The sequence below is a fragment of the Sylvia atricapilla genome, chromosome 25, assembly GCF_009819655.1.
Source record: "Sylvia atricapilla isolate bSylAtr1 chromosome 25, bSylAtr1.pri, whole genome shotgun sequence".
Lineage (NCBI taxonomy): Eukaryota > Metazoa > Chordata > Aves > Passeriformes > Sylviidae > Sylvia > Sylvia atricapilla.
The window spans coordinates 4,449,687-4,464,499 of NC_089164.1; the positions used below are offsets into that span (position 1 = coordinate 4,449,687).

General features: G+C 46.1%; 1 protein-coding gene across 4 annotated transcripts in view; it reads right to left on the minus strand.

Annotated features, from left to right (window-relative positions):
* KCTD20 (potassium channel tetramerization domain containing 20) overlaps positions 1–14,813 on the minus strand; it is a 30,404-nt gene that overhangs the window by 4,024 nt on the left and 11,567 nt on the right. For 2 of the 4 annotated variants that reach the window (XM_066335990.1, XM_066335991.1), the window contains exons 2-7: positions 4,783–4,979; positions 3,863–4,142; positions 2,739–2,841; positions 2,118–2,238; positions 996–1,193; positions 431–541 (exon numbers count right to left, since the gene is read on the minus strand). In XM_066335990.1, the coding sequence (XP_066192087.1) occupies positions 431–541; positions 996–1,193; positions 2,118–2,238; positions 2,739–2,841; positions 3,863–4,142; positions 4,783–4,930 (961 nt within the window). In that variant the 5' untranslated portion in view covers positions 4,931–4,979. Of the gene's footprint in view, positions 1–430; positions 542–995; positions 1,194–2,117; positions 2,239–2,738; positions 2,842–3,862; positions 4,143–4,782; positions 4,980–14,269; positions 14,431–14,813 lie in introns of those variants that run through there. The other 2 variants (XM_066335992.1, XM_066335989.1) reach the window with 2 other exon arrangements.

Here is a 14,813-nt window from a genome sequence, read left to right on the forward strand (position 1 = left end):
CAAGAGAGTGCAGCACTGTGTGTAGTCAGTCTGCAGGAGCTGCACAACACCAGCTATTCTGTCAGCAAACACAGCTACTATAACAATAAGTCTCCCAGGACAGAGCCCAGCATTCCCTAAGCTCCCTATGGGAATGCTTGGATCAGCAGGTGGAAATATTTGACTCCTGTTTCCTGTTTACTCATTCCTAAGGAGACAAATCTTTCTCATCCATGTACCTTTTACTTTCCTTTAACTTTTAAGCCCCCTGGCCAATTTCAGTGAAACATGGTAGAGATAAAGTAAAAATATGTTGAGTTTTAACTAGTTTCGAAAAGATAAATGTAAAATACAGAGTAAACAGGAAATGCCTGGAGTCCTGAAGAAAGCAGGCTTTACTGACTGTGCAGTCCCCTGGTTATGCACCTCCCTTGCTGAAGCAGCACTTTACCTTCGATGCCAATGCGAATGTTCTTCAGGCCCCGTTCCTTTAACACAGCTTTTGCCACGTCCCGGTTCTCGATGTACTTGAAGAATCTGTACAGCTTGGAACTGTAAAGGACTGGAGAAATAAAAGAGGTGATTAGAATCTACAAAGACAAACCTTCTCCCTGCTTCTGACATGTCCTGCTGTGCCAAAAGCCAGGTGTGGATTCCAAGAATTACTTCAGGTGTCTGTTTTCCTCACTGAGATTAATTGCTCTTCTTTGTGAGAGGGCAGAGAGCCACATCACAGTCTCCATAGACTGGGTGGTGATGGGAGTGTAAAGCAAAGAATATTCCTTCACTAATGAGCCAGAAAAGGGCTGAGGGGGAGGCAGAAACAGAAGGAAAAGTGCAGTGTGCTGGAATCAGTTCTAACTAGCCAGGCATCCTGCCTCCAGCAGCACCCAGCTCATACAGAGCACACAAATCAGGGCTCCACACGCCAGCATCTCCTCCTGGAGAATGCCAGTTTGGGAATGTGTCCCTTCCTTATGGCTGGGTGTGTGTGGAACAGAGTGCAGAGCCCTTACTTTGTGAATACTCCTCTCCCATGGGAGGTGGATGATCCTCATCCCAGTCCACGGTGTCCTCATCGGTCAGCACGACGATGTGACACTCCCGCTCCCCCTTCCTGGCGCTGTCCACCATGATGGGCAGGATCAGCTCCTCCAGGTAGCTGTCAAACTGCTTGTGAGCCCCATCATTGGAGAGCTCGTGTAACAGAGCACCTGAGGAGACACAGAGCACAGCAGCTTTGCTACAGCATGAAAATATCTCAGCTCTGCACTTCCCAGATCCATCCAAGAGCACAGCCAGAACACTCCTTCAGACAAAATGCTCAACATATGTTCAGACACATCGACAGCCTCCAGATCCAGAACTGGCAAAGTCAGAAGTGCAGGCTGCATTTCAAATGGGATGCAAATTGCACTGCAGAACCATTCCATTCCCATTAAAAACCCACCAAGCTCCAATCAATACAGTGAAACAGTAACAGACTGAATAATTAATTCATTATGGTACTTGAATTTCCAGCAACAACCTCTGCCCTTGAAAATACATATTGCTGCCTTCTCTGTGATCACTCACCAGAGAACAGGGCAGGAAATTCCACCCACAGCCTGTGTTATGATACCACACACCCCATTTCAGTAAAGTGCCTTTCACAGATCTGCCTGTGTTAAAAGTACTTCTTCTTGCCCACCAAAAAGCTGCTCCCAGTCAAATCCTTTCATTACCAGGAATTCTACTACTTTCCAGATTTGGTATCCCTGGTTCCTGCTCTGCCCATCAGCCTTTAGGTTAAATTATTCATGATTCTCTTGAACATTTTGGATAGGGGTTATAATCCTGCTTTTAGCCTTCATTTTTGTTGGAAGTAACAGCAAGCTCTGCTCAGCCTCTGTTAGAAAAAAGAGACTAAAATGTTTGGAATTTGCTTTAGGAGCAAAGTGCCTGTGTTCTGAAGGATTCGGCCACTTCACTTTGGATTGAAGCAGCCAAAAGAAAGCTGTTTAAATGTTGAGCCTCAGTGAAATCCCCATGTTCATGCTTAAACTAAAGCACAAGATTAAGAACTGCACTGAATCAGGATCAGAGTGCTGAACACCCTGGAGATCATCTCCTAAAAGCTGATTTCTCTCCATACTTACTTAAATCTTGACATTTGATCGTGTTGAAATCAAAGTTTATGCAGAGGTAATCACATGTGTCTCGAAGGTCAGGGATGGAAATCCCATCAGGGCAGTTAATGATTCCAGTTTTGTAATAATCCTGTTAATAAAGGACAGGTTTTGGAGATAAAAATTAAGAACACCTTGGACTATGATAATTCCTAATTACTTATTTATTTTGTTTACTAATATTGGAGAGATATTGAAACTATTTCTAGCTCTGTGCACAGTAAAACAGCCCTGCTTGTCTGAGAATTGACATCTTTCTGCAGATCCTCTAAGGTCTGATAAATGATGAGCTCCAGTTAAAACTTCCCCATGGCACAGGGTTTCATAACATCTCATATGCAATATGTATTTATAGGCAAACACAAAGTAAGGACACAGCTCAAGAATTACAACAGCAGGACACAGAAAAGGTAAAAGGCAACGTAAGCAAATACCTGAAACATGGACTTTTTATATTTTTCTTTTAGAAATAACAATGCAAAACGTAAAACCAGAATGTCCCAGGGAGTGCAGCTGGCTGGAGATGGCTCAGCTGTGCACATGTGACCAACAGTTTCTCTCCTTTCTCCCCAGCTGCAGGGCTGCCCTTACCAGCACGGTGCGGAACACGGCCGAGCTGATCCCCTCGGCGATCTCGTACTCGCCCTTCTCATTTGGCCGGGTGAAGTTGTATTCTCTGCCTGGCCCAAACATTCTGAAGAGGTAAAGAACTGTGTAAGTGCACAAGAACATGGAAATGCATTTATTTCAGAGACAAACAGGTGCACTGAGGTTAAAAAACTTCTTCTCTGTGAGGATGGTGAGGCCCTGGCAGAGGCTGCCCAGAGCAGCTGTGGCTGCCCCAGCCCTGGAAGGGTCCAGGGTCAGGCTGGATGGAGCTTGGAGTAACCTGGGATAGTGGAAGCTGTCCCTGCTCATGGCAGAGAGTGGAATGAACTGAGCTTTAAGGTCCCTTGCAGCTGAGGCCATTCCATGATTCTGCGATGAAGGCCAGCAGTGGCAGAGATACAGTAACTTAAACCTCCAATCTCCCCCTCAGTAAATAAGGACAAGAGCTGGCTCAGGGAGGCCTGGCCCCTGTTGCTATGACTACTGCACTCTAAGGAACAAGCCAAAGGAACAGATCATTCAGTCCTGGGGCAGAGAATCCCCTGGCAATAAAGTCCTTGCACTGACCTACACCAGATAACTCCACGTGGCTTTAGGTGTCTTGTTTTACACAATAACCCATGCAAGGGTCAGTGACCCTCTGGTCAGAGAGGGAGGAAAGTGCTGGTAATACGGCCCACAAGGATTTCTTGGTGCAGCAACAGGCTTCAACCACTCAGAAGGAGCTGAGTAACTTCTCTTTTGGGAGAGTATCAAGAGTTGGCAGTGGGAGGGAATGGAGCATTATCATACTCCCCATTCAGGAGGAAGGTTATCAGCTGAGGACAGATGTACAGCTTACAGACCAGGCAAACACTTGGGGAGAAGGCAAAAGGAGACCATCTTTGGCTAGAAGTGTGCATTTTTTGATGGACGTGCACCAAAGGGAGACTTATCTGGAGAATTACCAACTCTCCATCTGGTCAGGTCTTCTGGGCCTCACTCCCAGCCAAATTCTGGCTGAGGTCACCGTGTGTACAGGTGAGATCACAAAACAAACATGTTTATTCCATTAAAAAAAATGCAGACTGTCTTGAGGTACCTTGAAGGTAACAGAAGTGACCCACCTTCCCAGCATGGTGTCAGGGTGAGCAGTGAAGATCTGGGGATTCACTGCAAAGCGGGTGCCATCCACCACCAGGGTCACTTTCTCTGGAGCTACTGTCTGGGAACTGCTGCTTGAAGACAATGCACAGCATCCATGGCGTTCCTGGGTATTAAAATATTCCAGCTGTCTCTTGCTTCCATCTGGGATATGGCAGTTGTGAGGCTCTTCAGGAGCAGACAGCATGCTACTGATCTGGGGACTTACTGGGCACGTGTTGTGTCGGCATTCAGACTCCGAACCTGAGGGACACAAACACATGGCAAAGGGAGGACAGAATTTATTGAAAAACATAAATTCATAGTAACACTTCCTACTGAAATGAGAAAACTGAGTCATGCAATAATTAAGGATGCCATAACTGTCAGGGTGATGTTATATGACACAAAACTAGGCTGTTATTGAACTGAACCAGCAGCTGGATGTTTTGGTGAGCCAAGGTGCTTAACATTCCTCATTAAAGCAAGATGGATTCAAGTGAAAAGGGCAGGAGCACAGGAATCAAACAAGGCCAGAAATCCAGAGCCAGCCTGCTGGCAGGACTGCCCCAGGAAGCTGAGCAGCAGCACACACCTCACCAGAGTGGTGTAAGGCAGCAGTGCCCAGTGCCATCTGTGGTGGGCACACAGGGCTGCCCAGATGCCTGCAGTGAATCTGATCAGGGCCAGCCCCGGGTTGGCCAGGGCTCTCCCGTGGGTCTTGCCAAGATGCTGAACTCTGCTGTGAACTTGTGTCCTTTAGAGCAGCCTGGCACAGGCAGGGCACATACTCCCCGGTGCAAACTGCCCTGTGATACTGGAACATTTTCCAAAACAAAACACCCCTTAAAGCCCAAAAAATAATCTCCCTTCAAGATTACAAGGCTGAGGGCATTATCCTTACCCTCAGTCCTGGGAACTGCAGGGCTGTGACCTCCTATCACCACAGAACTTTCTTCTGACTCCTGGGCTGCTAGAGTTCTGTTTTCCACAGGACAACTGGAGTCTGGATTTCTCAACCAGTCTGGGCCCCCAGCACAGTTGCCATTCATGCTGGGCCTCCGTGCTGTGAGGAGTTGGTGCCGTTTCCTCAGAGAAGAGCTGGAGGGAGAATGCAGGTTGTTAGTTTTGGAAGAAACTCCCAAGCAATGAAGTTCAAATCCCTGTATCTGGTAAGACACACAAGGTCCCTCAGGCTCAAAAGGCATTTCTTAAGTTATTTAATGTGTTTCAGAGGCTTATGGTGCTAGTTGTTCCCCTACTCTCACCTGGGAAGAGGCAAAAAAATAAGATTTTAAAGTAATCAGGAGTCTATTAAATCTATTTAATCTATAGATTTTCATTTTTTTTAAAGCTAAGTCTAAAGCCACTGATGTCTTTAGATCCCATGTGTGTTCCTGCAAATACCTTTCATGCAACTCCTCCAGACCTCTACAGCCTTTTAAAAATGTTTACATTCCTGACTCCCAGTGCTGGCCAAATGAGCTGTATAACACAGTTACAGCCTGAAATATAACGTTTTCCCAGCTAACAGCTCAGGCATTGCCTCTTAACCACTCTGAGGTTTGACCAGGAGGTTCCCTGCTCCCAGTCATTGCTTGGTTTTGGTTCTTCCTTCTTGATTTATGCCATGCTGTCACACAGTGCTCCCCCCAGTATTTAACCCACTACAGTCCCACAACAAACACTTGGACAGTGCAGAACAGCCATGGCTGGAACCCCACACACGATGCTTTAACCACTGCCCCTCAGATCTGGAATGCTCTTCCTGCAAATGCAGAGACAGGCTTCCTTTTATTCCAAGTACAATTCCTTCCTCCTTCTGGCTTTAAGACCCACTTCACTCCTTTGTACCTCCTAACAGATCAGATCTCTTTGCTGTCTCTTTCCTTCATTGTCTCTGGCATTTGTTTTGCCCTGGATAAGAACCAGCTCTCCTCTCTTGGCTTCAAGTGTTTTCCTTTCACTCTCTCAAACATAAAACACCAATTTCCTCATTAATGAATTTTTCCAGTTTCCCCCCTGCAGAACAATTGTCCTGTGTCTTTCCCTTGGCTGAATGAAGACTGCAGGGCCTGTGGGTGCCATCTCTGACGCCTGGCAGAACACTGCCATGGCAGAGAAAAAGCACATAAAACAGCACTAATAAAACAGCAAAATGCCAAGTCAGAGTTGCTGAGTTTTCTGGCCAGCACCTGCTGAGGGTGAAAGCTTTAATGAGCAGTTCAGTGGTGGGTTTCAAACCATTGTTACTGGCAGTCTGAATTAAGCATTTTATTCTTAATGAGAATTGGAAAAAGGAGTAACAATTCATTCCTTTTGTTCTGTAAACCCAATTTTAAGTTGTTAGCATTATTATATCTGTATATTTTTAGAAAATCTGCTGCTTACACATCATGTGATGGTCATTCAAAGGAAGATTTCTGGCAACAACAAATCCAGTTCTTTTTTTAAAGGCTCTGGCTGGCAGTGCAGTGACACAAGGAGCCCCCAAGGGTCATCTCAGTCCCAGCAACCTGAACAGCACCCAGAGCACTGCCTGTGCTCTCACCAAAATACCCAGTGTGGGAAAATTCCCCCTCCCCACACCTTCCAGTGCTTTCCTGTCCTGGCTGCCTGGACACTGGAGAAAGCCCTCAGCAGTCCCACCAGAAACTCCTGTGAATGCTGCCTTGTACCTGGGGACAGACTCATGGAATATCTTGAGTTGGAGGAGAACATCAGTATGAGAGTTCACCTCCCTGCTGCTCACAGGATCACCCACAACTGAACTGTGTGATCAGGGACAATCACGGAATATCCTGAGCTGGAAGGGCCCCACAGGGATCACTGAGTCCAGCTCCTGGCCCTGCACAGACAGCCCAACAATCCCACCCTGTCCCAGGAGCTCTGGCAGCCCTGGGGCTGTGCCCATTCCATGGGGAGCCTGTTCAGGGCCCAGCCTCTCTGGGGGAAAAACCTTTCCTCACATCTTCAGTGGGATGGATGTGGTCACACCTGAACAAGTCTTTTACCTGAACAAAAGTAACACAAACTCTGTGTGAACAACCTCTTCTCCCCTGTGTCAGAGCAGCAAAGGGGTGGTAGGAAGTCCAGCAGTGCCAGGCAGTGGGACACAGGAGTGTGGTGGGAAATCTAAATATGAAAACCTACATACTCTGAAACACCCTAGAGGAGAAAAAAAGCCCAACCCTCCCTGTCCCCCCAAGCCTTTAAATCAATTCCAAAATTGACAATGTCAACTATTCCCCTGTTTCACAGGACTGCAACTATTGTGAGGAAATGGAATTTTTCAAGACTGTAAAATGTTAAAGTATTTACAAAACTAATACTGTGATTTCAAACACATTTGCTGAATTATTACATTGTATGTTTTGACCCTGAAATTAGCTCAGTTGGCTGGAGCATGATGCTGATAACACCAAGGCTGGACATTTAATCCCTGCATGGGCCATTCACTGAAGAGCTGGACTTAATGATCCTTGTGGGTCCCTTTCAACTCAGAACATTCTGCAGTCTGCAATCTGAGCCAGAATGCTTTAAAATTTGGTAATTGCACTGAAAGCCAAAACCTGTTTTTTAAAATGCAGTTTGATTTACTTAGGGAAAAGGACTTTGAGATGAGGAAAAGGATACCCTTGTCAAGCAGATATATAATCCTAACCCTAAGGGAAAGCCCTTAAGGGGAGTCACTCTTGAGATTTGCTGGCTGTCAGGAGGAGCCTCAGAATGCTTTGGGTTGGAGGGACCTTAAAGCATCTCAAGGGACACTTCCCAGTAGCCCAGGCTGCTCAGAGGAACAGACACCACACTGGGCTGTGGCTCAGGAACTCTTTTCCCCCTGCATTAACCATCCTATGTTGAAACAATATCCCTGACAAAGCTGGTGTGACCACACTCACCAGGGAACAGAATTTGACTCTGTGACCTGACAAGAACTCCATTAAGAAAAACAAGATAAGCATAAAATTTACTTCTTGGGCCTCTTTCTTCCAGGAGTGCTCAATTGCTGCAGCTCTGCCAACAACCTCCCCTGAACAATCTCTTGATTATTTAATGCATTACTCAGCAGAGAGGAGAAATTAGGCAGGAAATCAGATGAATAAGCAGAGTATATGAAGGCAAAGAGCAGCTTTATTCAGGGACACTTAGACTCCATAACTTCCCCAGAGCTCTGCCTTACAAGCCCCATTTAAGTGATGTCAAATAGCAGGAAACAGCAACAGACTGAATTTCACAACAACCAAACTGGGTGGGGTGAATATTGAAATCTTTGTTCATCACCTCAAGCCCTGAATTAATGCAGAGTCCTTAACTACAGCAGCTCAGAAATTATTTACAGAACTATCACCAGTGACACAGGAACTACAACACACCAATTTTCCCTTGCCATTCCCCCCCTTCTGCTGCTTAATCTGCTAAGCAGGATTGTCAGGGAAAAATACCTTGTTTGACATCTTTCTCCTCCTTTTCTATTACACAAAGCTGAGCACCAAGAAAACCTGCTGAAAACAGCTGCTCCTTGCAATGTGGTGGCTCTCCTGAGCATAAGATCTGACTTTCCTCTTTCCTGGAAATGGAACATCCAGTCCTGCTGATCATCCGACCCAGCTCAGGCTGATGGCATTTCCCTGTCTCCTGGCCTCTCCTGGCATGCCAAAATCCTGCACATAGTGTGTCAGCAGAATGGAGGGAAATGAGAAAAGATCTTTTGGCACATCTGGCTGGTACAATAAATCCCCAAACTGGTCGTTTAACGTGACAAATATATTGCAAACACACCCAGAACCCAGTGGGGAAACAAGTACATAAAGACTTCAAGGCCAAACTCCTGCCTGACCAGCTTACAAATGTCCTGGTTTCCTTTCATACCCAGGATCAAGGAGAACTACCCGTGGTGAGAATGAATGCCTATAAATAATAATTAGCACCATTCAGCTTCAAAGCTTTTTACAAATATTAACTGCTCATTGCTCCTAAGAGCCCTGGGAAGCACTGCAGGGAAGTGTTTTATGAGAGAAAACAGGGACACAGAGGCACAGACCTAATCCCCAGGATCAGAGCAGCCCACTGCCTACTCAGGTATTACTCTGACTTGGAGCACGTTCCCTACTCAGCTCCCTGCACCAGCAGCTGCCCTGTGCTAGCAGAACAAACACTCCCAGGTTACCATCCTCCTTAGAGGACTCCTTCCATGCACGTTTCCACCCTCTGGGAAGTGTAAATTGGCTGGTACCACAGAATGGCTCAGTAGAGAACAGGCACCCTTCTATAGGACCTGTTTGTGTGCTCAGATCCTGAAGGATCAGTCCACAGAAGAGCTGAAGCCTCACACTGGATTGTGGGAGCTGGACACTCAGGAGCAGCAAAAGCCCCACGTCACATTCAGCACTAAAGGTCAGAGAAAGAGCTTCTCCAGCCAGAGAAAGGCTGGGATTTTAGTTTTTTTAAAGGAAATCAGTATCAGAATCAAAAAAAACCAGAATTCCCATCTGGCTCTGGTTTTGCCATACTTGGAGCACGTGAGCCCCTCCTTCCTCTGGAACACAATGTCAAGAATGAGCTGTGCAACTGCACAAACATCTCTGCTCTCCAGACCCTGTGCTGGTGGTCTCAATGAAATCATCTCTGTTCGAACTTGTCTAGAGCCTTGTCTTTTGTTGAAGGAAAAACATGGAAGTCACATTTAAATTGTTTTCAATCACAAAATGGAAACCCTTTAATTTTGCAATGCACCATTGGTACAAACAATTCATGCTGCAAATGCTTTGCAGAGATAAAGAGGCTGATCCCTGTTCTTTGCAATCCTTAAGGAAGTGCTCTGGAATGTAAAGAGGCTGAGACATCTTCAGCACTTTATCCTTCCCCACCCTAAGGAATCTAAAGCACATCCAAAGCCACTTCCCAATGCATACAGTCTCACCCCATTACTGGTAGAGCTGAATGGCTTCACTTGCACAGAGCACCATGAACAAGGTGATGTGTGCTGGGAAATGAAACTCAAATACTGCAATGCAGCCAGAACAGAAAAAGCATTTAGATACAGCACATTTACTAAGCAAGAGAAAACAAAAGCATCAATACAAATGTGCTGGTTTCTACTTTTTATTTACTGTATTACATAAACACAATATTTTATCATTTTTATGAAGATATCCTCCTTATCACTGAAATTTTTTTTCAAGGGCCATTATAGAGTATTTTAGGTGTGAAGAACTTCACAAAAATTTTGAAGAAAAATCATGAAAAGCCTAGCTGCCAAAATCCATTGAGGAGTAAAGCCCTTGCTACAGGACCTGACAGCTTATACAGGGTCTCAGTGTTATCTGGCAGGGCAAGACAGAAGGCGTAAGAGAGTAAAAATAGTAGAAATGAGTGGGTTTACTTCACCATTTGGTTTGCAAACGGTGAGGAAGGACCAGCAGTGAGTGAATCAGCTGCTGAACAATCCTCCCGTCTTCCTAAACCACAGCCTAACCATCACGACCGAAATAAAACTCCCAACAACTCATTTTTAAGGTGACAACACTGCTTTAAGTCTACAAAAACATTCCCATGTCCAATTATTCTCAGAAATATGAGCAAGCAGGAAACACGCGGACGCAGGGTGTGCCTGACCTAATTCTGCAGTCCTACACTGAGGACAAGATGGATTTCTAATGGAACTGCACGTCTTTCCACAGTGGCTAAAGCCTGGCTTCAATCTGTGTCCTGCTTTAACCCCAGATGGCAACTGAGCCCCAAACAGCCATGGCCTCACTGCTCCCTGCTGGGGTGGGGAGAGAACCGGAGGCGTAAATGGCGGGTTGAGATCCAGACAATTTGAACAGGTAAAGGAAAAGAGAAGGTTGTGTGGAGACCTCACAGCAGCTTCTAGGATGCCCCCTGAAGGGGCTCCAAGGGACTGCTCATAAAGAACTGGAGTTACACAACAAAGGGAACTGGCTTCCACTGCCAGAAGGGTTAGATGGGATACTGGGAAGGAATTCTTCCCTGGGAGGGTGGGGAGGCCCTGGCACAGGGTGCCCAGAGCAGCTGTGACTGCCCCTGGATTCCTGGAAGTGTCCAAGGCCAGGCTGGATGGGGCTTGGAGCAACCTGGGACAGTGGAAGGTGTCTGCCCATGGCAGGGGGTAGAACATGGTGAATTTTAAAGTTCCTTCTAACCCAAACCATTCTGACATTCTACAGCTCTATAAAAGGTGTGCATGCAAATAAAGTAGAAAAGGAATTAATTCCCCACTTTCCATTGGCAGGAAGGTGTTCAGCTATGCCCAGGAAAGCAGGGCTCCAACACATGGGAATAAAGACATATCACTCCTAATATCCCCCCTGGTCCTCCTTTCCCCAGCTCTATATGCAGAGCATGATGCCAAAAGGAGTGGAATATCCATCCCTGGGTCAGTTGGCCTGGCTGTGCTCCCCCAGCTCCTCTGCACCCCCAGCCCAACGGTGGGTGGAGAGCAAAAAAGGCCTTGGCTCTGTGAGAGCCCTGCTCAGCAAAACTAAAACACCCCTGTGTTCTCAATCTCTTTTTTCCAGCAAAAATCCAAATCACAGCCCCCTGTAAGCTACTAGGAAGAAAATTAACTTTATATCAGCCAAAACTAGCATAAATTCTTAAAAGGTCACCTTAGAATATACCGAAAGTTCTTCTAAACATAAAAGCAGAGAAAGAAATTAGCAACGATTGACTTTCTACTTTGGAGAGAAAAAGGGCAATCTCCTGGGCTAAGGTAAATAAGGAGAAGTGTTTCCTGTACCTAAGCATTAGGGGAATCACTGTAAGGTATAAACCACAGCAGGGAATGCAGCATGGAGATAATGGATCTCCCCTGGGCTGGGTAACAGTGGTTAAATAAAAAAGCAGACATCAAACTTGGTATAAACAATTATAATATTGGCAAGTAGGCAGCAATCCAACTTCTAATTTTCCCAGTAACTATTTGCTTCTGATTATCAGATGAACACTTTCCCAGGGAGAGAGAAAAAGAGAAAAACCAAACAATTCTGTCTGTCAGCTCAGTTCACCTGCAATAAAAGCTTCCCAGTCGCTGGGAGGCATTCCAGGGGGGTGTGCAGACTGATAGGAACTCAACTGGTAGAAAGAAAGGGAAAAAGTGAAATGTTCTCCTCTATTAAAAACTTAGATCAGATGGTTCATTCGGTGACTGTGAAGGACCTTAAATCCCCCCCAGTGCCACCCCCTGCCACAGGCACTGACACCTTCCATGGACACTGTCCCAGGCTGCTCCAAGCCCCATCCAGCCTGGCCTGGGACACTCCCAGGAGTCCAGGGACAGTCACAGCTGCTCTGGGCACCCTGTGCCAGGGCCTCCCCACCCTCACAGGGAACATTTCCTGCCCAACATCCCATCTATCCCTGCCCTCTGGCAGTGGGAAGCCATTCCCCTTGTCCTGTCACTTCAGGCTCTTGTCCCAAGCCCCTCTCCAGCTCTCCTGAGTCCCTTTAGGCTCTGGTAGGGGGTCTAAGTGTCCCTGGAGCCTTCTCCTGTCCAGGCTGGACATCCCCAACTCTCCCAGCCTGGCTCCTCAGGTCTCTCCCAACCAGAGATGCATTTCCAGGCTGAGCCCCAAGCACTGCCCTGTGCACCTGAACCAACAGAGATGCTCAGGGCAAGGTGAGACTTGGCAGGTGTGGGGCTGGCACTCCCTGGCACCTGTAGATACACCTGGTGCACTGGAGAACACCACAAAAGTGCATTCACCTGGACTGCACCAGAGAGAAAAACATCTAACTGTAGCCTTCACATGCTTTTCACAAACCTCCTACTGCTCCTCATTTCATTTTCCCAACACAAACACAGGCAGACAATAAAAGCTGATTTATAGGCTGAACCAGCACAGGCACATGACAAAAAGCTTTTCCCTTGTTATGAAATAACTCTATCAATATACAGAGGATTCATTTTCCATCTGGCTTCAAATGATAGATGGAAAATAATGGCCAGCAGGCCTGATGCAATTGCAGGACAGCCCGAAAATGTTGGCAAGAGACAGCAAGGAGGCTGATGAAATGCTTGATTGTTTCTCCCATTCTGTGCATAGTGCTGCACTGTTAGCAAAGTTTACTGACTTACTCATTTACTTGAGGCTCAACAAAAATCCACTGTTTCTACAAATGTAATTCAAAACTACAGTTGGCAGTATGGGTCTAAGGGTTTAACACTGCACTTGCACACCTTGATTTAAGACCTGGGGGTCATCAGGTCCTCCTGCCACCACCAGGGCTCAGTCTATGCACTGAACTGACCCCTCCTCAGTGCCCCACACTGACAGCAGCTTTTCTTTTGCCCATTTACAATCACCAAGACTGAGACCTGCAGAAAAATAATGGAGATTTATTAACTGGATGTAACCTATTACAAACTTTCCCAAAACAGGAAGGTCACACCATGACAGCCTCATCAACAGAACAGATGAAATGCATCCAGCATTTGCCACGGGAGCAAAATTCCTCACCACAGCAACAATTTACTGCTTTTTTTATTTCCCTCCCTCTGAGGCCCAGGGTATTCATGGTAGAGAACAAACCCAAGCAAACTGGAGAGGGTATTTCCTCACAACACTGGAATAAAGACAGTCATCTGAAAAATTATATTTGATCCTCATAAAGAGTTTCTTGCCACTCTGGCAGTGGCAGCTTTGCCAGTGCTATCTGATTAAACTCAGCACTTTTAATAAAGCTGGCCATGCCCATATAGAATACACACCTCCTTCCTTGGCAGAAAGTTGGAGTGTGCAGATCTGATTAGAGAGAAGGGAAAAAAATGTGGCAAAAGATGAGCTGTTGCAGGGTATTTTTGTCCAGAGACAGGAAAAACAAATGTTCCCTGCCAAAATAAACAATACTGAGCTAAATAAAGTTTTAAGGCAGTTGACACCTGTGAGTTACACTTTCTCTTCACCTATGCTAAATTAAGCTACAAATATTTAGGTGAAAGTCTGCAACAGGAATAAGTGCAGCAGACTACAGAGTTTGGCTGTGTTCTCTGTCCTACCATTTGCTGCAAAAGTATTTATAAAGCTCTCAAAAAATCCCACTCACTTCAGCAAAGCACAAAAGCAAGAGCTGCCTTATCCCTTTGGAATTAAAAAAAGCTTTTATTTCTCAACTTTTGTTCTTAGGCAGCTAAATCAAATGGCTGGCTCCAAATTCCCACGATTTCAACTGCTGCATTTATATCATGACAAGTCCAGTTTTCCAATTATAAACTGCAACGAACAGCGTAAGGACAGGAGTATTTCTGAGGGAGCTCTAGCAGAGAATCTGATCCACCTGCAACCACCAGAAGTTCTGAGCAGAACTGATCACCCACATTTGCTGGTGTAACTCTGGAGCAAACCCTGTGCCAAGCACCCCTCACTTACTGCCGGCTCATCCGTGCTCAGTGCTCCCGGCACCACGACCCCGGGATCCTGCTGGAGCAGAGGGAAACACCGGGGCACAGCAAAGCTTCTGCAGTTTAAACTCTTGGAGCAGCGCTGGTCACTCCCCCAAAGCCCCGGCGGCTGATTCATGTAAATATTTCAGGTTAAAAGTCCCTCCAGCTGATTCATGGAAAGTTGGAATCTAATCTGTGAGGTAGTCTCCAGTAAAAGCCTCCCGAATATTTCTCTCTCTCCAGATTCCTCATTCAGAACGTTCTTGCAAGAATTGTGTGGTAGAAAAGGCTCAATTTTATGAAACCCTTGAGGCCATTTGGTGAAACGCTCTCCTGCCACACATCCCTCAGACAGGCAGAGAGGGGAATCAGCCACCAGAATTTTTGGTTATGTACATAAAGTATGTGCACATAGATTCCCCAGCCCAGGAGCCCGAGGACTTGGGCCCAAACAAATTGACAGCAACTGAGGATAAAATGAGTTATTGTGACACATCAGAGCATTGCTGAAGAGCCTCAATAGGAACCAA